At 28.7% G+C, this 25,906-nt stretch overlaps 1 protein-coding gene across 5 annotated transcripts in view; it reads right to left on the reverse strand.

Moving 5' to 3' along the window:
• Nucleotides 1-25,906, reverse strand: part of LOC119671495 (proton-coupled amino acid transporter-like protein pathetic) — a 50,283-nt gene that overhangs the window by 11,437 nt on the left and 12,940 nt on the right. For 2 of the 5 annotated variants that reach the window (XM_038082145.1, XM_038082147.1), the window contains exons 2-3: nt 4,701-4,780; nt 4,204-4,353 (exon numbers count right to left, since the gene is read on the reverse strand). In XM_038082145.1, the coding sequence (XP_037938073.1) occupies nt 4,204-4,353; nt 4,701-4,780 (230 nt within the window). Of the gene's footprint in view, nt 1-4,203; nt 4,354-4,700; nt 4,781-11,015; nt 11,415-24,757; nt 24,983-25,122; nt 25,224-25,906 lie in introns of those variants that run through there. The other 3 variants (XM_038082144.1, XM_038082146.1, XM_038082148.1) reach the window with 3 other exon arrangements.

Here is a 25,906-nt window from a genome sequence, read left to right on the forward strand (position 1 = left end):
TAGTAGTACGAATATCCGGTAATTCAGATATCGGGATATCCGAATAGTACATTCACATATTAGTAAATAATATAAGTTCGCAGAATTTCAAATGTTTGAATAATTCGATTATTCGGATTTTATCTAGTAATTCGAATATCTGGTAAGTCAGATATCAGGATATCCGAATAGTACATTCACATATTAGTAAATAATATAAGTTCGCAGAATTTCAAATGTTTGAATAATTCGATTATTCGGATTTTATATAGTAGTACGAATATCTGGTAAGTCAGATATCGGGAAATCCGAATAGTACATTCCCATATTAGTAAATAACATAAGTCCGCAGAATTTCAAATGTTTGAATAATTTGATTATTCGGATTTTATCTAGTAATTCGAATATCTGGTAAGTCAGATATCGGGATATCCGAATAGTACGTTCACAAAAGTCGCAATTAAAATTTTCATTTCAATTTCAATTTTAAGAAATGTAAAAATCAAAATAAAATAATACTCCACATTCAGAATATTATGGTATATATCAAAATGAACAAAAAACGTGATATTCGTATCTATCAATTGAGGGAAATTAATTTGCAATTGTAAATTTATTTAAATTGATTAAAATGTTGCAAATTGTTAGCCGCCAAAGACTTGCAAATTAATTCGCCAAAAATAAAAGTAATAAAAAAACTACAATAAAAATAAAAAAATAGAAATGGAAAAAAATGTTATTCAAATTTTTTTAAATTGATTAGTTGACATCTTCAAAGGCTTCATCTCATCGAATCAAGTACAAGTCAGTGAAAACTAAATTTTTCAGTATTTTTGCAGTGCAATTTAATTGTCGACTAATTTCCTGTTTTTACGGTCGTGGAAAATTACAGCGCACACAAACGATATATTTCTCTTATCTGAATGTGAATTGTATCTAGAAGTCAATATGCAAATAATTGTAAAGATACATTCTGCATCTACGAAATGCATGCACAGACGCAAATTGAAGGCGAATGTTTATCTACATTTCTACATATGCATTCACTATAATTTTGGCAACAAATTCAAGACCAAGGACACGTGCTGTTTTCTGTGCCAAAAGAGAGCGGAGACCGCTCTAGCGAAATCGAATCAAATCAAATAGAAATAAACAAAACTATATAAAAAATAAAATTATGTAAAATATTATTTTAAAATTAGAAATATAAAATGTGCGAATTACTTACTCGCTTTCACATTGACAACAAATATTTTACATATTTAATTTCAAGCGCATTTCATTGATGGCCGAATCAAAAGTGCAAGACCAGTCGATTGACGCAGTGCGTCATAAATGTCGTTTATAGCAAGAAAATGTTTTGGAAAAGATTTGGGGTTTTCACTCCTTTCAATGAGAAGAAAGCAGAAGCAGAAGAGACGCAGTTTAATAATGACTTTTTATTTGAAAGGATTTGGTGTCCAAGTATGAACATAATCATCATCCCATAACCAGTGGCGTAACTACATTTTTCAGGCCTGTAAGCAAATTCTAACTAAGGGGCCCCTACCAACATACTAAGGGGCTCTTTTTATACTCTTTACACGAAAAAATGTAAAAAAGGTATATAAGGTTTGTCAAGATTTTCGTAACGCAGTAAAGGAAACTTCGGAAATACCATTAAGTATATATCAGTATACTTTTACAGTTCAAACTACTCTCTCAGCTTTTGAACTCTTCGAATGAAACTTTATACACATACTTTTCGGGAGCGCACCCTGTTCACCATTTGATTTGATTGAAATTGGACATCTATTTCTTGTAGCTGTGATATAAACTTAACAATCGGATATGAGGTTTCTCCGTTTTTAATAAAGGTATTCAAATGGAATATGGTGTATACAGTACTGATATTTGCAAAAGACAACGTACAAAATTATTTTCAAATGGGTTTAAATTTAGATATAGCTTCCATATAAACTCTCGATCAAGACACATATTTTTCTTAGAAAAACTTTTTTATTTCATAAATAGGTTTAATATTTTATTTGAAGTACATACATATTATGTACTTTAAATTTAAAATTTACGTATCTTTTATAAAATGCAATATGAAGTTATTCCAACAAAAAACGTTTCGTCCCACTTTTGAGAATTTATTAAAAAAAAATACAATGAATACAAAAATTTATAGTGGGGCCCCCTAAATTCGGGGGCCCGAAAGCGTTGCTTCCAGTTGCTTCCCTGTAGTTACGCCACTGCCCATAACCCTCTTTTCAGAAAAAAATACTTCATATGTAAAAAGGACTCATCAAGTAATGATGCCTCTCCTTACAGTGTATCCGTAATGATATTTCATGATATAAAGAGAGTCAAGGCCCCATAAGATAATGACATACGCCCTAACTGTAATGAAAATCGAAGGTGTGGGAAATAAGGCCTTTTTATTTGTTGAAGATTTTAACTTTCAGTTTATTGATTTAAAGCAAAAAACGTACGACTGGTATGCCTAGATTTGGGTTTTCTAACTTGAGATATTGAACATAACCCATTTTCCCTTGCACGTCTAGGTCTTCTTGTTCAAATATTAACGCAAAAGATAATTGAATGTAATATAATGTAAAATTATTTTGTTAATAATTTTACAATATACTGTCTGTAGAATATATTCTCAAAGTAGGATCCATCCCCTTACCTTCCTATCTGGAAATCGATACGTCACTATTATGTAAAGTATTGTATGTTATTAACTTGTGTCTATAGCAAAGAACAGTTACGTAGTCAGATATTTACTTCGGATTAGTACTTAAGATAATTTCAGTGGTTTCAAAACAAAAATGTTTGTCTTGATGAACAATCACGATACATTAGAAATGAATGTGCTTATATAATCACTCACTTCATTAACATGCCATCAACATCAGAAGACCTCAATGGATAAAATGTATTCATAGTTACTATATGAAAGTCTGTCAAAGAACTAAGAGCTCTTTCAAGGCACAGTACTCATACATATGCTACAAACAGGTTTTGTGCCAGAAACTCCAAAACCTCAAAATCGAAGTCAATATAAACTGTAGCCGTAAAAATACACTTTATAAAGAATATAAATTTTTTTGTGCTGGGTAATTCAAACAAACCTAATTTAGTACAGACTTTTAATTAAATTTTAAAATAGGGAGTGTATGATACTGCTGTTCGGATTTGGATTACATGATGATTTGACAGATAATCATATACTATCATAAAGAAATTTTGAAAGAAGAACTCTGAACGTATATTGCTTCCTCGCTATTAATGACAAAGCAGTCACCGTTATATCATACAAAAAAAAATTTTTATCTTATTAGCTTATTCAGTCACGATTGAGATGATTATTTTTATCACTTTCCCAGAAAACCAATCAAGTTTCTCGATAAACAAGAACTTTGCGACAAAAGATATTTTGGTGTCATTAGAAAGGCAGGGTTTGGTTAGAGACTTGCCTTTATTACAGGAGAGCTATTACTGTAATTACTTCGGAACATTTATCAATTATAATTATTTATAATTGTTAGTAATTTTAGGCAGACTTCCAATTTTATGTTCGAAGTTCGAACATCCTCAAGCAACTCGAACATCTTTAAGCAGCTTGAATGCATATGAACATATAAGGTTTTTAATCCAAATATTATAGTTCGAGTATATTCATAGTAAAAGAATTCAAGCGCATTAATATATATTCATATGTATATATAATATAATATGTATATATAATATAATATGTATATATAATATAATATGTATATATAATATATGTTTATATAATATAATATTTATATATATAAATTTTTATATATTATTAAGTAATAGGTAAAAGAGCAGTAAGTACGTTTAGAAATTTAAGCCAATATCACTATTCAAAAAATCGATTTTTAGCCAGACAAAATGGATCATTTGGTATATTTCTTCCTATATAAGTAAGTCTGAAATGCCTCTTCTGAAACCTCTAAATTTTTTTTGGATTTTCTAAACTTCTGTTTTATCATAACTGCTATAATCTTATATCTACTTATTTAACTTTATATTTATTTATTGATTGTTTACTACCTTCAAATCAATGGCAAGTCAGTTAAGTTAGTTCTATAGCAAATAACTAAAAATAATGTTTATAATCAAACATTACTCACAGCAATTATTTTTGAGTTCGTATGAATTTTAATTAAAAAATACTCTTTTACAACAAGAATGGATTAATATACTTACGAAGTCGGATGCTCTACATTCCGGTGTTCGAATGGATTATAATCGCCACTAGCATCTTCCGCTCCGCCTTTTTTTCGTGATATCACTAAAGGCAATGTCGAGCCTGCCGCCTGCTGTGCCGGTACATCTGCCATATCCGAGCGTATGAATCTATCCGAAGAAGTATACATTTCAAACATTGAAGTTGAGGATTCGTTTTCAATATTTCTATACATTTTGTCTTTAGTTTATTAAAATTTTGTTTTTAAATAATTTATATATTTTGTTTGCTTCTTCACTTAACTATTTTGCAATAAAATTATTAAAGTTAGCATCTACGACTAACGACTAACGACTACGACTACGACTACGATTTTTTAATATTGCAGTCTTTTTTCTTTAAACCGATTTGTTTTTCGAAAATATACCATATAGTAATAATATCTTTTTATAAACCGTTTAATTATACTTTATATAAATATTATTTAATAACACAAAATAAAAAATTTAAAACATACTTTGTTGGTTGGTTTATGCTCGCGTTATCCTTTGATCCGTTACGTTCGATATCATAGCCCGACGCAACTGTTGGGATTTTCTGTAAAAATTTTAAAATGAGTTCGTAAATTAATTTAAAAAAATTATTTTATCATTTAAATTGTATTGCTTGTGCGCATTGCGAAAACGATTTAAAAAGATTAATAGTTTTTTTTAACTTTGTGAAGTACATACGTATGGTATATGCATAGGGAAAAGATAAATTTTGCATCGATATCACAAACAAAAGTCAAGAGCAACCTAAATCGTACTATATACGTGTATCTGCGATGAGTACAGAGATTTTATTTTATTCTCATAGAGAGTTCCCTATAATTTAGCCAATTCTTTCTTATATTTTGTCTATTTTTTGCACTAAGAATTCGGTTTGCAGTGCATTTATGCGTACTGCCAAATTATTTTACGAGGGAGAAGCAATTTACGTAGGTACTATGTATGTCCATTTTAAAATTTTGAAATTACCCAAAAATAAAATATATTGTACAATATATATAGACTATAAAAGATAATTTCGCATTCATTCCTATAACGATTTCTATTTCCATGTCTTTAAAATAAAATTATTGTGTCTACATTTTCGAGGTGTAATTACCTCAGCCCATATAGATTATTACAACCTAAGAAACATTGCAAGTGAAGTTTACGTTTCTACTTCTTTGAAATATTTGGAGCTAATTAATATAATTTCTCATAGCTATTTTTTTACGAAGCGAGTAGTTTGATTGACAATATTTATACATTTTGATTTTTTTTAAAGACTTAGACTAATTAGACTTTCTCAAAATAAATATAATTGTTTAAGATATCAGCCTAAGATCCCTACAGTCAACGACTTAATATGTACATTTAGTTGAAATTATCAAACGCGAACACAAAAAAATTTTACAAATAACATCAAAAGCATACTAAAGTCATAGCTAATAGCACTAAAAATAATAATAGAAAATAAGGCCAGTCAGCAATATAGTGACTAATCTAAAAAAATTTACAAAATACTTCTGTACAAGTAGTTGTATTTTATAATTCACTTTATAATTCTTACATACTTTAAAATTATATTTTGATAAAAGACGGGTGGTATATAATTGATTTAATGGTAAAGTCTGTTCGATGTGTACGACAGAATTACTGCAAAAGTGTTTTTTAGGTCTTTGCAGTTAATCTGTTGTTCATTTCGATAGGCGTATGTGCAACAAAGCGTAAGTGGCGTCTTACGGTTACGGTTTGGTTAAGTTGACTAGTAGAAGTCATAAATAAAAGATGTAATTATAATTCTCATTAAATATGTTTTTCAATTATTATAAATAGTTCATATTTTCGCACTGAAAGCAATAATATTTACTTTAATGTAATTATATACCCTTAATGTTTTTACCGTAATATTTTTGTAAATTCCAGTGAAACTGTGAAATTTTGATACATGGTCTTTCTAGATTTATTATAAAGAATGTTTTCAACACTTTTATATGAAAATAATTGATAATACTTTACTATATTTTTTCAATATATCGTTTTTAATATTGCTCATACTTCTTTTCCTTCCTATTTCTATTTAAAACAATTATATATTAAAATGACTTGTCATTTTTCATTATTGGATATACCATAACATGTTTTATAGCACGGAATGAATATAAATCTAACAGCAGCACATTTGAATATGAGTTTCTTTTGAGGAGTATTTTATATAGCAGCGATGTTCACTTCGTTTACAGGTTGTTTACTTTTTATATTCCATAACACGGAAAGCAATATATGTACGAATAATTCGAAATTAAAGTTGATGGATGGTGCCGAAACCATGAAATCGTGATACGTAGATGCTCTAAAGTGTTTAGTTTGCGAATCTTGGTAGTAATAGTTGAGTGGATCTTGCATCTTAAAAAACACAGAATGCTACTAATACTAGTACTTGGCTGTGGAGTCATCTTGATATGAACAGCTTTTGTTAAGAGAGCAATTGTATAATAATATACTTGTAAAGCTTTTATAAAGAAGTTTCCGCTAATGTAAAATGACACATATCTATGCAAATAGTTATTAATATTTGTCTTAAATAGTAGATATATATTATCGTTAATCGAACTTTTTTCGTTAAACAAAATCTTATATGTGATCCCTACTTTCAGTGATTATCTATTAGTGTACAATCTGTATGCATTTTATCTACTTTCAATGATTCAAAATATTATTATATATGAGAGGAATCATTAATTTTTTGTTTTTAAAAATTCAAAATTATTTAAGTTTTTTTAATCAACAAGTAGATTTCCTGTCCAAAAATGTACGAACTTAAACAGCAGATTTTCTTTATTGAAATCAATCAGTAAACATCACTCAAGAGTGTAGCTACAAAAAACGTGGGCAGTCGTAAAAAATTTAAATTTATTCTTTTTTTCCTCAAAAATTTGCATTATGAAATGAAATAAAAAGAAAATTTTTATTTACTATTTGGCATAGATCACTTTTAACCACAAAAAAAAAACAAAAAAAAAATTGCTCCATCATAAAAATTTTTAAATCAATTTGATCAGTACTTTTTTTTTAGTCATTCCACAAACAAATTTTTGAAATTTTAAAATATCTTAAAGATTTTTCTCATCAAAACAAAAACGTATATGACGTAGCATGTAAGAACCAAAACAAAGGCATCTCTGACGTATACGCAACCCAAGAGATGCAAAAGCTTAAACAAATAATGAATGAACTGCATAATTAAGAAATGGTTTTCATTTAACTTCAAAGCTGTGATACTATTTTTACTACTACTAATACTATATAATCATTATAAATATTTTTATGACATATTAGCTAATAACGAAAACTATTTTCGAACTAAATTTTATAATAACACAAGATTATTAGACAAGTAGTGACCTAATCCACTAACATTTGCCATACAGGCAGTTGTACAGTGAACTATTTCTTCAGAAAGAAGTTAATTTAAAAAGATATATAACGGTTACATTATCTCTAATTAAATATTTAAATTAAGAAATGTAGACGCATTTCCTTGCATCTGTAAAATTCATTGGGTTATTGGGTTGTTTTATTGGTGACTTATGTCGGTCACGTTCCGATGCTTACAAAGTACCACATTTGAAGGTTTATAAACAAGACTTTCCAGTATATGTTTTCTTATTCCTGTTCCTGTAATCGATTTAAGAAATAATTTCTTTTTATTATATGGGTTATGGATATAAGATTATTATTACTGCATCATGCTGCAGAGTGGACAACAAAAAATGCCAAACAAACATGCTTAGTTGTTTGTAAAAATTTACTTGTACTCACATATATGTTTCGCAGTTTTCATCTTAAATAATAAAAATTAAACATGAATTCAGGGTATTCATGCAGCTGAACTCAATTAAAATAGCTTAACTTTAGATTGAGAACAAGGCAATCTCTGCCAACCTCAACAATAATGTGGTTAGGGATGCACCTGAGACATTTTTTTTGTCTTCAATTAGTTTTTATACGTAAATAAGCAATAGATAAAAACTGCTTTATAATATTGTATATTGTGTTTAAAATGTTTAATGGAAAGTTTTCAATAGAATACTACGACATCTGTTTAAATTCTATCATCATTTGTGCTTCATTCAATCCAATTAATCGTATGGAAAGTATAGTAATACAACTATAGGAAAGTTTGATCTAATTATTTAATTAAAAATCAAATATGCGATATGATGGCTATGAGTAACTAAGTATCTTTGATGGGCAACCCTATCACAACACATGGAAATTTTCATTCAAAATTAAAATTTAATACATTTTTATGAATCGAAATTTAAAAATTCAAGTTCAATAACAAATTTAAAAATTTATATATGGTTTATCGTTCCATTTTTTATTTCGCATTTTCTATTCAAATTAAAATATCTCACACGCTCGGCAGATGCGGAATTTCCGTGGTAAAAAATGTGCTAAAATGCCACACGAGATTTTTCAGATCTTTTAGATTTTTCAGACTTTTCGCTTTTATTGTTAATAACTTTTTCTGATAGTTTTTATTTTTATTCTTTTCATGTGTTTTATGCTAAAATGACTAGTTCTGATATAGATAAGCGCCACGATTTCCCACTACTCACGTGCTAAATTCGAGGAGCAAAGTTCAATTGTATCTCACCGACTTGGCTACGTAATTTTAATTGAAATTAATTAACCACACATACTGAGATTTTTACAATCACAATAGTTAATAATATTTTTATTGTCTTGTTCAACTTTTTAAAAAATCAAGCAATCAGCAACGTACAATATTGAATTGTCAACCGTTTTATTAATTGCATTACTTGCAAAGGAACAAAATTTCAACCAAAGAAGATGTTTGATTTCGTTTCAAATTGGTGTATAGTTCCTTTTGACTGAAGTATTTAGAATTACCTAAAACCAGAAAGTGTCATTGCCACATTTACAGATGATACAGCAATCCCTACTAATTGAAATCTTTTGAAAGGAATCAACAGAAGCAACGCGACATACCATAAATCAAATTATTAGTTTGACTTAAAAATGGAAAATTGAGATCAACCAAATGAAATCCATCCATGAAAATTTCATAAACAAAAAAATCGACTATTTGTCAATAACTATGTCCAGTGCTCGAATACCATACTCAAATGCAGCTAATTGCCTTGGCATGAACTTGGATGTAAAGTTGAAATGGAAAAAACATATAAAGAAAAAACAAGTTGGACTAAAAACAAGTTTGGGAAAAAATTGCCCGTCTCTCTAGGCAATATACAAGCAAGTCTTAGCTCCGGTGTGGACGTATGGAATCCAGTTATGGGAAAGTGCAACAAAATATCGTCTATTCATATATCCAAAATATCTAAAACAAAGTTTTAAGAAATTTAGTCACGGAGCGTACGTGATTCATTAGTAATACTGATCCCCATTGAGACTTGAAAATCGAATCTGTAGGTGCAGTAATACGAAAGTTTACGATAAAGCACCAAAAATAGTTACAACAGCACCCAAACCAGACAACCCAATTAAGCTTTCAAATCTACTCCCATATTAGTAGTCTAATAATAATTTAGATCACTACTCTATAAACACTAAGTCTTTGACAACTTGACAATTGTAAAACGTGTTGCAAAATATTAGAAAATTGGTTGATAGTTCTCTGTACTTGAACTAGAATTTCAAAATTCTTTATAATATTTCAGCCAAATTCATACTTACTTACATTCATACCTATATATGCAGACATACATACATACAAACAATAACAATAATAAAGTATTGTCATATATAAGGGCTTATATTTCACTATTATGTTTTAAATCTTTGTGTAAATAAATGTACAATAGGATAGTCTTGTTGTGGGTTTTTTGTTCAGATCATATGTTGTTAACAATCACACAACATATCACAAAATTATAATCATAAAAATCTCATAGTTATGAGAAATATACGAAATGTAAGGAAAGTCGACCCGTCAATTCAATACCTATCGCCTAACGGAAGTTTATAAGTCTACGATTCTCTTTCCTTAATATCCGTAATAGTGAATTGCTTGTATACTCTCTGTACTAACACATCCCAGATAATTTCATTTTTAAGTTTATCATAATGTGCCATATGGCATACTCACTACTCTCGGAATAGTCTTTATAACTTCCACCTAGCCAGGTTTGTAAACTGATTAGGAACATATTCAATCACGTAAACTAATCACGTAAATTGTGAGATCGATAACCGACTTCAGTTATGCTTTGCTAAGTTTTTGTGAAAATAACTACGAGTAATAAAATAAGTCGTACTTGCATTGAGGGCGTATAAATATATCTCCGATGTCAATGTCTTTGTCATAAGATATATACAAATTTTAATTGAATTATATGAACTTTTGAATTCACTATATATTCACTTCATAACATACATTATCAATATTTATCAGTTATTAATATTCTTAAGCAGAGTCATCAGAATCAAAATCATCCACTATTACTACCAGAGAGTAGTATCACTAATCCTTGAGCCACAAGACATTTTTAATGTGTCACTGTCGCTTGAAAGGATTTTTAGTACTTCTTTAGTACTTTAGTACTTGCACAATAAACACTCAATTTTGTTTTGCAGTGACTTTGATTTTCGTATTGTTTTTTCTCATCTATCATCTTTTTTTTGATTTTAACTTTTTGTTTTGTTTCCCATCTTTCCACAGAATAATTAGATTTTTTTTAATTAAAATCATCGAACCATAAAAATATTTTATTTTTCTATTACGCCTTACAACTCATTTCTTCATTTGAACTTGCCTTTGCTATTGCTGCAGCAGCTCCAGCCGAGGGAGCTGGCGGTGGTCCAACACCTTTTAAGGACATCTTCAAGTTTCGTCGCGCAAGCGCTGCTGCGGACAATCGCGTTTCCCGTGTTTTAAAAGAGACGTCGTATTGGTGCAACGGTAAACTACGATTTTCGCCAATTGCAAAAGTGCTTAATTCTTGTTCTGGCCGTGACCGTGGATTTTTTGGCGGTTTTGAGGCGTTCAGCTTGCTGCTTGCTCTTGCTCTTGAGTGACGACTCCGATAAACTACTATTGAAATAGCTGCTCGACATATACGCTTCGAAAATTGAATCCAGAATGTGTTGAACTCGAAAAAAATATTTTTCAAATGAGCGACCGAGCGAACGTTCAAATCACGACACAGCAGTGCACCCACTTATGTGCGGAACAGAAAACAAAATAATTGTTCTATAAACTATATATATACATATATATATATTGTATAAAATATAGTACAATAAAATTACAACAATAAATATCGCGCAATGAAAAAAAACTGAGTAAAATGAGCAAATGTCAAAAGCGTTTCTAATTTATTTTTGCTTGACCAAATTTGAGTTTCTGGGTTTTTAATGGCAAAATTGTGCTCCGAACGTCGTTCGAGTGATAAAACCAGCGTTGTGTATAATTTGACCTTAACAAATTTGTGTTCGAACAGATCGAGTACAATGCGCTTTTTAAAAATTTATTAAGAAATGTAAATGTAAATATAAAGAAACTTAAAGCAATTAGAACTTAACTGATTTAAGTGTTTAGTTAAATGCATTGAAGATCAACAAAAATTTAACTTGATCAGAAATGTAAAAAATTCGAAGCGAAATATTACGATATTTACTCAGTACTTCATTACCCGTAGTTGTAACTTATTAACAACACTATTTTGTTAGTCTTGTTTATATATATATTAAAACTAAAAACAAATCTTATCAATTAAATTAAACTCAATATCTATCAGATAAAAGAAAGAAAATCATTAATAAAATATTAAGATTCGAATAAGATTTTTGTAGAGACTTGTTCTCCATCGACGTTAAAATTGTTAGTCTACTACAATTAGAGTTATTTAGTTGTGCACGTGAATTTCCAAAAAATTCATACCGAACTTTCATAAGGGACGAGATCTTCACATCGCAACAAACTCTACTTTAGCTATATTTGCTGATGACACAGAATTCTTGTCATTCACAAATCAATGAGAAACGACCAAAACCACTGTAAACTTCCAACGAAGAAGATATAGAAGGAAGTTCAAAAAGATGGCTTATATTCCTTTTCTATAAAATATTAAAAATTACCATCGTCGAAGAACAAATTCTTCTAGTTAAAGCAGCGAGGCTCTATGCTCCACTTAGGAGAAAAGGACAGCAAGAAGAAGAAGAAACTAAAGTGAAGGATACGATCAAAGATAGATTGGCTTATTAAGTTAATAACTTTAAACTAACTATATATAAAAAATTGATTTAATACAATCAAATATTATAACTTGTCTGATATAATCGAAGACAACTATGCGCAGGTAAGAAAGAACAATCATATAATTCAAGGCTTCAAAATTAAAGTTCTTAAAGATATTATATAAGCACAATGGCACATAAGAAGTACTGATATACGTTACTACCCCCATATACTGGCAGTTAAACAGCAAAGGCTAATTTAATCAACTAAAAAAGCATGTTAACTAATAAGCAAGTACCAAGTAAAAAATGCCAAGTATACCAAGAACGATATAAACCCTTTCATTCCGTTGATGTAATCGGTCAGTGCTTAACTTAACTCAAATAAGCACATTAAAATAAAAATATCCTTATAACAGTTAATAATTAATTAAAAACAGAAAAGTGCTAACTAAAAAGTGCTGAACAAAATTATCGCCTACCAACAGTAACCGGTTACTTTTTAATTAATATCTAATATATTTCGTTTCTATTGGAGGCAAATTTTCGGATACATTCAAAATAAAATACAATAGTAAATTTAATAAAATCATGTAAATGCAAATAAAAACAAATATATATGTTAATATTTTATGGTTGAATGATTATTTCAGAAACAAATATGTAATTTGTGTGTTCACAGCTAGATGGCGGCATTCTCCACTGGGGCAGTGTCTCAGAAAACTCGTGCTGCTCGCCAATTGCCAAAATTGCTGAATACGAAAACAAGCGACTTTTGATTTGGTGTTTTTACAAAATGTATGTATCTTGCTCTGAAATTGCAACTAATGGGAATTACACTGCAACAGAACTGAGAGTTAAATATATTCATATATTTACATTTAACGTAGATCAGAGCGGTGGCAACAGTTGCGGTAAAAATAATGGCGCGCGCAGTTGACGCTCGTTATTTCAATTCGTTGAAGAGGAATTTGACTTGAATTGTTGTTATTTTTTCAGTTCAGAGTGTAAATCAGCGCAAATGCCGTTTTGGTTTCTATGACCGTGAGATCCACAATGATATGACATATAATGAATGTGTTTATAATGTCGTAAATGGCGCTGAAATTATCAAATTTGCAAATTTTTGTACATTTTCGTCCCAAGCACGTACTTCACGTAAATGAGGAAACTACAAATTTGTGCAATTTACTGAGTACTACGAGGGATATTGCTTTCGACTGTTGACACTTCACAGTTTAGAAATTAAATCAAAGAAATTTTAATTTTTAATATCAACTGTTATAATAGCTCAGATATATATCAACCGAACACCACTCGTACAGTCTTATTTGAGCAAATATATGATATATGTCTGTAAATAGATTTAATTCTTCTTCTCTAAATGTTTTTCTCTGATATATTTTACACAATGTCATAATAAAAACTATATTATTAGTCATTTAATGTTTATATAATTTAAATCCAAATGTCTACCTCCTAATTGCTGGGATATTTTAGATCTATTTCTCATTATATCATTGATTCGCTGATATTTAAAGAGAGAACGGATTTTAAATTATTAATGATAATTACCAATCATTCTTAATTTAGCAAGCCAAAATTTAAGCCTAGAAAATTCTGTTGAGGCGATCAATATGCAACTATAGTTGTAACTATCATTTTTAGATATGTTGCGAGTCTCAAGTAATTGTAACAATCTGCTAACCAAATTGATTGTGAGGTAGAAGTAGGTCTGGAGTATTGATGGTTTTGCAAATACTATGAAGTGATGATACTAATTAAGTAGCTCGTTTTAACTATATAATTTGTTTTGCCAATTTAAATCGTCCTGAAATGAAAATGCTATCTGTAATTTCATAAGTATGGAAAAATTTGGCGGTTATCATGCAACTTATTTTAAATCCGTAATACAATAGTTTCATTAAAAGATCTCATTATAAGAAATATAAAAGGTGAACCTGAAGAGTTAAATCTTTTATTTACAAAAATAAAATATTAGTGCAATTCAAATGTAAATATGGTAAGAAGCTCCAATTCTAACCCATAAATCACTTCTATTTTTCTATATCAGCAATAGTGTTTGCTGGAATTTATATCAAATATATTGTATGATTCTGCCGTCCACAGTCCTTTATTTAAAGATGTTTATTAATGATAGCTCTTTAATTACATTAATTAGTGTGAACACCGACTCTGCAAAGTCTGCTTGTTCGGAGGAATATCACCATAAGTTCTAATTTATAAAGATAAGGAAGCTTTTAAGAATCACCTGAAAATTATTAGGCGTTTGCTAATCTTTAAATAGCTACTAACCTCTGAAAAACAGAGGGTAATATTTGCATAACTTCCTAAAACATTGAAGATATTTAGTATATTGATTGGTGTTTTAATATAATATTTAGTTTCCTAATAATGCCTTTATAAATAAAATATTATAAATATATAATTTTTATAAATAAAAGTTATTGTAAAACAAATCGTGATTTCCTTTTTTAATTTTTATTTTTAACAGCAACAAAAAATTTTACAAACAAGCCTGCAAAAACACTATTAAAAATTGATTGCTCATAAAATAATAAATATTACATATTATTATAAGATGTAAATGGTAATAAATATATTTTTCTAATCAATTGGATTGAGTTATATTTTATAAGTAATTGAATATTAATCCAGATAATGAATCGATTTAAACATATCAGTTTCGAAAATAGTGCCGCAACGAATAATTTTTTCTTATTTCTAAATAAAACAAAATAAACTTTAATTGCACGCTTGTTATCATTTATTGTACGAAAAACCCCAATAAAGTTATTAAAACATGAAGAATAGTCATTTAAAAGTTATTAATGCATTAATATGCATTAATTTCTTATATTAAATATAAATCAATTTCTAAGTTTAGTTATTTATAAGAAATTCTATTCTTCTAGTATATCAGTTTATTAAATCTATTTTATTATGATATTAATAACCATAAAATTCAGAATCAATTTTTTAATCGATTTTAATTTTAACGAAAATTAAAAAAAAAATCATTTAAAATGAAATAAATTCATATGTGACTTTTACTAACCGATGTTTTATTTAATGTAAATTGATTAAATAATTAGAGACGATATACGGGTATACATTATTCTACCTACAATCAATTTATCATATCTATGTCATATATTACTGTAAAAATACACATTATTTCGCTATAATCTAGTGAATTTCTATGGAATTAATTGTTTGATTTTAAACAATTTTATCAAAAATAATACTTAATAATCGAGAAAAAAACTCCCCTTTTGAATGTGTATTTGACTCATATATTTATAAGAAGAATACCAAATGTGTTGTGTACAAATGTACAACACAGCACACACGCATCATTTAAGAAATTTCCTACTGGGTGCTTTGAGTTCATTAAACTAAATGTTGAGCAACATGAGGAGCAGCTACATGTTGTACTTGAACTTGATTATGTAGCGCAACTCAACAATGTTGTGTCAACAAATTGATACATTATTGCGCACAACGTTGGCAATTGTTGAGTTGTAAATCAAAGGAGTGGGCACAAATGTTTACAGTCAAACGTCGCAGTGATATTTGTTATCTTATTGGCTTAAATTAAGAAGAGCTGGTCGATATTATTTGAATAATTATTCGCTTTGGTGAAATGTATTATTACACAAATATAAATTAAATAATGCTGACGGCACAGAGGCTTCATATGCGATTATTGTTAATTTGTTTAATTAAACGCTGACACAGAAAAAAACTAAAAATTAATTTATTGCTTGAATTATAGTTTTCCGCATGAAGAAATCGGTGAAAAAAAAAGAAAAATAAAATAAACAAAAAAATAAGTGCAAAAAATATAAACAAATTAAAACAAGCAATCAACAATGCGCAATAAATATAAAAAATTTTCAAAGACACAAAATTAAAAAACAATATTTGAAATAAATTTTAAAAGTATAAGTTTTGTACAACAACTGCTCACTGCTCACTGCTCACTGCTCACTCATAATGCACATGAGTAAACATTCATTTGCATTTGTTTAAAATTCCGAGCTGGAAAAGTGTTTGACTTTTGACATCTGTAATTGTTGCGTGGATCGCCACAGCGTCAATGTTTACATACAATGCCTTCTTCTTGCCGTCTCGTTGCCGTCTCGTTGCATTGTTGCCATTACCGTTCGTGAAACAACAAATTTGCAACACGTGTCAACATCGGAAATGCACTAGCGCCATTTTTGTATTGTTATCTCGAATTGTCTCCATAATTGTTTTTTGTGTGCAATTCCCATAAAAAACTAAACAGCAGATAAATGAACTGCAAAAAATTCAAATATCCATAAAAAAGTAAATTTAAAACGGCGAATGAGCGCAATTAGTGGTTAACCTTTCTAACTATTAGTTATGCACCAAGGGAGGGGTGCATCGGTAGTCACTTGAATGACACGTTGATCAAGGTTTCTTACTCAACGGAACTTAGTTTAGCACTTTTTTCTAGAATTCTAATTATGAATACTGCATCTGGTCTGGTATCTTTGCTACTTTAATTGTGAAAAGGTGTTCGTTCGTAATTTGCCATTTTTAATTATATCGCGGGGAACTAATGATGTCGTGACGCTGTGATGCTGTGAATAATATCGCTAATAATAAATATTCCGAATTTGAAGTGCAATAAAATTAAACAATTTTAAATTTAAAATGAAATTTTTTGTTCAATAAACTCTGAATGATAGTAAAGTCGGAAGTTCAATGTGAATGAAAAAATTATAATTTATTAATGAACGCTACAGTGAATGTCTAAGCCGATGCGTTTTCTAAATTGATAAAAAAAACATATGATCCATAATTTTAAAAAATAATGCGCTTACTTTTTATATGAGAAATATTACACATAACCGCTTGCGCTATTTCCGTACAAGATATTCAGATATCAAATGACATACATAGAAATATGAAGAAGTATGGGCCCATACATATAATATTGATTTGCATTGTAACTTCTGGAAGTATGAATTTAAGCACTGATGCATATACAAACACGACTAATACTATAATTTTCTAAGACCTACGATATATCTTAAATAGAAAGTTTTATGTGATTCTTATTCTTTAAAATTAACATTCTTGACAATTTTGAGGAATTATGTTTCCTCAATAGAGTACATAATGAATAAAAGCATCTTTTTATTTTTATCTTATCTTATTCTTGCACTGTGAGTGCATTTGTCAAAAGAATTTTAAAATTTTTCAAAGCAAATCAAATTTTTTTAGACAAAATTAATAGATTTATTGTTCGAGCATGATCTATTTTAATATTTAAAATTGTAAACCGTAAATGATCTCAAAAGAAAAGAATTTAGGTACTACTTAACTCAATCAGTAGGAAGAACAAGAGGCAAAACCTCAGGAGTTTGCATTATTGTTTAAATTATTTTGTTGTTGTACTCACTAAATACGGAGAACCTTCACAGTCTGCACCACACATCCAATCCAAACAAGTGACACATCTTAACATGTTACCGAATGGAATTTTCAAGTTCAGAAATTTCAAAGGTGTCGTAGAATCGCATAGAAAAGAACTGTGAGCTCAAAGACAGGTAAATAATTAAATCAACTGAAAGAGTTAGCACGCAATAGAAAAGGATTTCTGCATTTTGTAATTAAATTTAAAATGCAATAAATAACAATAAGACACTTCTTGAAGAGATCTTGCAATTGACTTTGATCCTGAAGCAAGGTAATTCCTAACCTATGTTTATCAAAGTTATGCATAAGCTAAACAATGATAAATCTAATATGAAGCACTTTTCCCTTCTTCCCCCATACGTGCAGCAAAATTCATTGATGAAGTCTATAGCTTTCTTGAGCTTCTTTCTATAGCTCACTTCCCTATAGCAAAACTTCATATGGTCAATGTTTTGAGGTACTATATCAATATATATGTGTAATATCTTCCAATAAAGTGATATGACTTCTTTATACGATGTAGCTTCATGCATGATCTGTAGTGTATTAATAAATTACTTGAAATATGTATAATTTTTATTTTAAATATAATAACATTCTATAATATTTACATAAGGTAACGTAATCTATACCTGCCATTAAAGCACGCCAACTAAGTTTTATTATATAATTATATTCTGATGCAAATAAGAGACGGCAACTATCTTTTTCCCGCTTTTATCAATTCTAAAAAATTTACTATCTAAACAATAGTATAAGTTTTATTTTGTAAATGCAATAAATTTGCATAAATCAAAAAATTTTAAATATATTTCAATTTTAATTGAATCACGTGTTACAATGAAAACCTTTACAAAAATTTAGTACACTGCAAAAAATTATATCTTATTGTGAAATACATTTATAAAGCTATATTAAACGGAACTAAATCCGAAAACTCATGCCGCCCATGTGTCTTATTCTAGAATCGTTGAATGTATCAGAATCAGTTTTCTAGCATTCTGAATGACTGAATGAATTCTGGTGTCGGAATGAAAATATTAATATGTACTATTCTTAATCATAGAATTTATCCCAAATACCTCTTATAATTATTCACTTACTATATATGAATAAGATTCTTCTTAGTTCTAAGAATTTTATATCTATATCAAATTATTTATATGTGATATACTGTGACGAACTTGTAAGTACTGATTAATTTAGTCATAGATTATTCAGACCCAACTAGTAAAGCACATGTATTTTTCGTAATTCGTTTACATGCTGAACAAATTGATTTAGATAAGTGAATATTTATGAACCAAGTATTCACATATATGTCACATATTTAACAAACACATATACTCTTACAAACAATATAATAAAGACCCATATATCAGATTTCGTGTAAAATGTGTATATATGAAGAGTCAGCTTTTTTTCGGAATTGATAACACATAATACTGCAATTCTTTTTTTATTAAATATTATTCTAGAATGCATTCTTTTTCAAACAGATAAGATATAATATTATTTAACATAACCCTGACGCCACAAATATGCAAATTACACTGCAAAATAATCTCAAGCACACTTTTATAGTGTATTTTTACTGACTATATGCTTTTCGAACTGCCTCTATGGTTTTTTATAGACTAATTCTATCAATATTTCTAATCTGTCTGATTTTTTCTAACTTACTGCTTTTTATCTAACTTTTAATAGTAATCTGAAGTATATTTTTGTTCTAGCCTTATCACTTCTTAATATTTTTCATTCTTAATATCGTTTTATTTTGGATCCACAGTAGAAGGCAGAAGTACTTAATAAGTGTTGGCATTTAACTGACATGGCATTTACATCGTATTAAAATATATCATTTAAGATGTTAAATATCAAGTAATTTAGATATTTGGTTATTTAGATATTAAGTTATTTATTTTATTTATTTATGTCGTTGCGTGTTTAAATATATTCGTATAATCTATAAGAATAAACACTTGTCATTAAATAATACTATGGAAGTGAATAAAATGTCATTTAACCCTATTACGTTAAATTATTTTAGAGTAAAGATTATCATATCACAAATACGTACCATGGTGAATACGAATCAAATACATTCGTTTTGGTTATAAACAGGACATAGTAAACCTTATTCTGTAAGGAGTGAAGAAATATCTCATATTATCAAAGAAGGAATTATGGACTTTTCAATCGCACGATAATAGATATACAGAACTTAAGAACAGTGCCCAAGTATTATTCACTTGCAGACTGAATATTACAGTGGCGTAAATGGCGTTTTTCTAAGGGTTTGATTAATTTAATTTTAAAAAATGTTTGCAAGATTGGGAGCTAAGAAACAAATATTTAAAGAAATGTAACTAAAGAAATAGTGACGGAATAAATTCGATAACATATATATCAACCAAATGAAATTAAAATAACATCGTTTTTAATTTCGAAGTATTTAATATTAAGGTCTGAAGAACTCTTTCATTCTCTTCGTCGTCCCTTTATCTCTTGGTATATTGTATATAATAAAAAAATAAACAATATTAGAATCTAATATACGTATTATATGAATGTGTAGAGTTGATAGTAATACTTTGTTTAAGAGTTCTTACATAAGCTTGGTATTTTAATTAGTATATTATTATCTTATTAATAAATTGTTAAAGCATTCATTTGATTTTTTTTTTGTGTAATGAACAATGGTATAAATATTTAAAGATATTTTGATTTGGAATAGGCAAAACCAACTTTCAACTTTCATTATTATTATTTATTTCCTTCCTTTAAGGTGAATAAAGTATACGAGTTTATAGCATCAATGTATATATAAGAACACTAACCACAACGCTTTAAAAGGTGAGTTCCAGTTTTAAGTCATCTCTCTTTGTTAATAAATTAAGTATACCCATAAAATAATATTAACATATAACTGTGTATGAGAAAATATTTACAATGATTGCACTTAACAGAAATTCAGTTAAGCTATATTATCTATAGCCAGATAATTAAACCAGCATTACTTTATGGGTGTGTCGCGTATAGCAAAGCTGCCGACTCTACTATACAAAAGCTACAAGTCGCTCAAAGTCAGACTCTTCAAAGTGCCTTGGTACATCTGCACAAACGAAGTTATATGCGAAAATTGACAGGCCATCCTACTTACCACTATCTAATCTTAGAGTAATCACTTTTCGCACGGGAAGATACGCAGATCTTAGATCAATCACTCAATAATCATGAAGCTTATAGGCAATACATAAATTAGTCAATGAGATGGGTGGGACCCTGTAGTACCCCCAGCTATCAAAGAGTAAAAGTGCCCAGTTGTGCTGACTCGAAAAAAGGAGTCATACATACATACATACTATTCTGAATATTTATATAGAATGCAAAATCTAATACATATGTTCTGTATTACTGTCTAGTTCTTGCTAAAAGCCGACAACTTATATCAGATCGTGCTTCCTTAAATGACTATCGAACATTCGCAATATGTGCTTTAATGATATCAAAATGACTTTTTCATTTTTTGGTCCAAAATAGTGCATCTATCTAAAATTCCTGCTGTCAACTAGCACTTGGTAGAAAGTAAATTAGTAGCATCTATCAATAAATCTAAAAGAATTGTCAAATTTATGTCTCAGAGTTACTCCTTAATGATTATCAAGTATTACTCGTCAATACCGTTTGAACTCTAGAGTTATATGACAGAATTTTATATATATAAATGAATAATGTCCTATGATAAGAAATCCATTTCGAATAGAAAATGTGCTAATAGTGAGGAAATAATCCAATCCAAAAGAGATTTTTAAATCAAGTGAATTCTTAGCAGTATTCAAGAAGCTATTAAACTGAATAAGTTATATGACAAAAGTAAATCTTTGCAGTGAGACTTCGCAAAGAACAGTGGAACAACATAGCGTACAACAAATAATTGTCTATTAGTAAAATCAAAAAGACTAGCACTTGTTAAAATTTTTTACAAATTTTTAATAATTACTCTAATTAAAACAATTAAAATGGAAGCAAGCTCTAAGTAGTAGCGAGAGCATAAAATACTAAATACTTAGTAATACTAATACTTAGTAGGTAAATATTTCAAATTATATGAAATGAATATTTTGCACAATGAAACACCTTGTCTAACTCAACAGATATAATTTTAACAATGTTTTCTTCCATTTCCGAACTACCGTATATATCTAGAAATTGAATCTGTAAAAGTTAAAAGTGTGAAATTGTTTCTATTGAAATAGCAAAGTAATAGCAAGTAATTAATTCACTGCATTTTGCAAATATAACAATATTTGTATTTGTATACCTTTTATCCTAAGAACACACAATAGACTATATTCTAGCACCCATGGCTCGGTGCTGACGAGGTGCTATATTACGGGGGCGCATGCTAATGTGCTTTGAAGCAGCTTTCAAGCAGCTTTTCCGCCAACTGATTGTGTCATTCATAAGGTAATATGGGTTTATGTGGAAATAGAATGGACTTTTATCTTTCGTACTAAATTAAGTGCTAGACAAACATTGGAAATGTAGGTAGGTATGATATCGTGATTTGTATTGGAATATAATTTTTTGTTTAATTATTATTATAGTCTTTTTTATATGCGAGTATCTGTAAAAAGTATTACTGTAAATCTGACGATTAGAAATAGAAAATTTTTTAAATACCAAATACAAGTATATGTGTGCATGTGTGTATATGTGTATGTATAAATTTGTATAAATATTTATACACGTGCTCTATAGACATGTGTAGATATGTATCTTATTACGGAACGAAATTAAAATTTGCAAAGAAGCGTTTACATAAAACAATTGTTTTCTAAACAAACAAGAAAACTGCGTTATAAATTAATAAAAAAAAAATGCAACAAAACCGATATTTGCACATTGGAGAAAAGTTCAGCTTGAACCCAGCGCATTGCGCATTGCGCATTGAATTGCTCAAAATAAGCCCAGACTAGATAGTAAGCAATGTGAGTGTTAAAAAAATAACTATAAATATCGAAATTTTGCTGACTAAGTGCAAAAGTAAGTAAATGACAAATTCACATAAAAACTCACACAAACAAGAATTCTGTACTGATAGATACATTTCCGAGTAAGCAGTGAGCTGCAGCTACGAAGCTACGAAGCAAAAACAACTCCAATTGAAATGGAATTTTCCACTACGACTTCGACCAAAAAATAAATAAACAATCCAATAAAACATAAGGCAAATTTAATCCTTGTTTATACATTTGAGCTCGTGCAGACAATTGAGGTCGCACCACAGAATTGCTTACTATGTTAAAAGGGATCGAACGGCTCTTGTCTAGATTTATTAATCTAGCGTTCGGTAATGAGTTTGTAAGATATCAGAATGTAAAATATACAAGATATTTTATGAAATAGAAGTTTATGACTTTTAAGACCGATTATTCTTTTTAAGGGTGTGTTTTAACAACTCGTACTTCGGTTGCTATAACATTTCATTGTTTATGTATTTTGGAAATTTTCCATTAACAAACGTAATGCAGTGTCATTAGTATTTCACCTAAATGTGTAAGAGAATATCACACAACGTAATTATATAATACTAAGAATTAAAAATAATAACTGTATTATGTAATATAAAATTTAATAGCTATTAATTTTACATTTAATTAACATATTGTGGTATTATAAAATAAATTGAACAATTAGTTTTCACTTATTGAGAGACTTAATTAAGATTAAATATAATGAAGTTTAAATTACACCTCGATCTGACATGTACTGACATTAGGTCCAGACTTTTGATAAAAAATAGATTTACAATTTGATTTTTGCATATATAAAATGCTTTATTATGGAACAACATTAAAAGATTAACCAAAACAAATACTTAAATTAACTAATTCGATTATAATTAAATAAGTATTATACATAAGTATTTTAAAGTAATACATTATATCTGTTTCCTTCAAATTGGTTTTATATAGTCTCGATATTGAAAGTAAGTCATAATTAGATTTATAAGCAATATGAAAAATTAAGATAATGTCTTATTGGTTATTTTATATAAAACTACCTTTGTATAGTAAGTTTTATAAATATGACCATTACGTGAAATATTAAGATATTATTTATTAAAAATGATCAAAATTATAGTGCATTTTTTCTTAATCTTAAATTAAAAAAAAAGGCAATAATCACCCATTTTAGTTTAGTCAGTGTTCTAGTGACTTACATAATATTGTTATGAATCTTAGAAGATTATGCCTAATAGTATTTTTTCATATAGTTAATATTTATTCGATTAAACATAATTCACAATCAATTAACTTTATGTTTAATTACTTTAACATAATAATAAATTGCAGTACAAAATTGTACTTTAGTAAAATATAAGAGCACCCCCACTTAAACATTGAGTATTTCAGTAATGTTTACAACCCCTTTACATAATTTCGCAAATATTAGTAATATTTAGTATTGTGACTAAACTTTTCTTTACATAATCGGAAAGTTAGATCAATGTCAATACCTTCACTCTTCTATCTTAATCCCAAATAAATAAAACTATTGTTGACGCATAATGAATTCGTTTCTAACATGACTGACTCTATTGCAGTCTATAGGGTCTGCTTTTGTCTCGAAAGCTTTGGTTGAATTATAATTAATTCATAGATAAAATTAATACATAGGAAACTGATAGAAATGTTTGCACATATTTTAATACAAAAAAAAAAGAAAAAAAAAACAAATTAAATATTTACATACATATGAACTTAATATGTGAAATAGACAAAAAAAAGTAAACTCACTATGAAATTGATTTAATTACCGTACAATTGTTACTTACGGTGTACAACGTAGGCGTCAGCGGCGTACGCGAATTACTCTTATGAAAACTCATATTTCCTTATTTTGCAATCGTCCACTTCATAAACTTTTTCTCTGCTTCGATTCTCCACTCCAGGTCAAACGTGTCGTCTATTCGAGATTCACGAGATTCACAATCCCAAAATACAACTTCTTTTCACAGACTTAAATCTAAGATTCTAGTCGAGAACCACAACTCCAAAACCTTGAGATATTAAATAAATTTCTTTCTTTCAGTAATTTTTATTACTCGGGATAATAATATTTTGTAGTACGTTTGAAACTGTATTTTCCCTGTGCACACTGAAGTGTTTTTCCAGAACTTTCCAAACGTTTTACACTCACTTTTGAAAGGCACCGAGTTTTTCAATTCTCTTAATTTCGCATTCGAAAAAATTACTTCATTTAATGCAATTTACATTGATGATAAAATACACAATCTTAATTTGATTTAAATTATACAGATTCACCACTGATTTTTTACTATTTCTCTAGAAAATGTGAAAAATTTGAATAGTTTTCCGTTAAGAGGAACAAATGAAAAGAGACAACCGTTTTGCTTCAGTTAAGAATCAAGAATGCCAACATTGCCGTTTCAGCGCAACCAAAACCCTCACGAAACACACCGCACGATGTATCTGTACTTTTACGAGTCAATTTTTTTAATTAAATTCCAGTGAAATTATTCGATTTTGTGGAGTTGGTAGTTTTGGTGCTGAAGTGCGCTACAGTCAGTGCATATATGTTTATTAAAGTTTATTAAAATATTGGTACTAATGACTAAAATATGAAGAAATATTGAATACTTATAATAAATACTTCTAATAAACAGGTTATCAGCTGATTTATAGAAAGCAGATTCTTAATTCTTCCACCAAAGCGAAGTTCAACTGTTATTTTTTTAATATAAGTACGTCTAATGAGTATTGATAGATTTATAAATAAGAAAACTCGGAAGTATAAAAAATATAAAGACTAAAATTATCACAAATCGGAAAACTAGTCTATTTTTTGAATAGTATTATGGTCAACGCAAAGTATAATTAGTAAACGTATAATTAACTATAAAATTATATAGATTATTTTAATATCTCTGTAATGTATATTTACATGAATCACATAACAACAT

Source organism: Teleopsis dalmanni, chromosome 1 (assembly GCF_002237135.1).
Source record: "Teleopsis dalmanni isolate 2A chromosome 1, ASM223713v2, whole genome shotgun sequence".
Classification (NCBI taxonomy): Eukaryota; Metazoa; Arthropoda; class Insecta; order Diptera; family Diopsidae; genus Teleopsis; species Teleopsis dalmanni.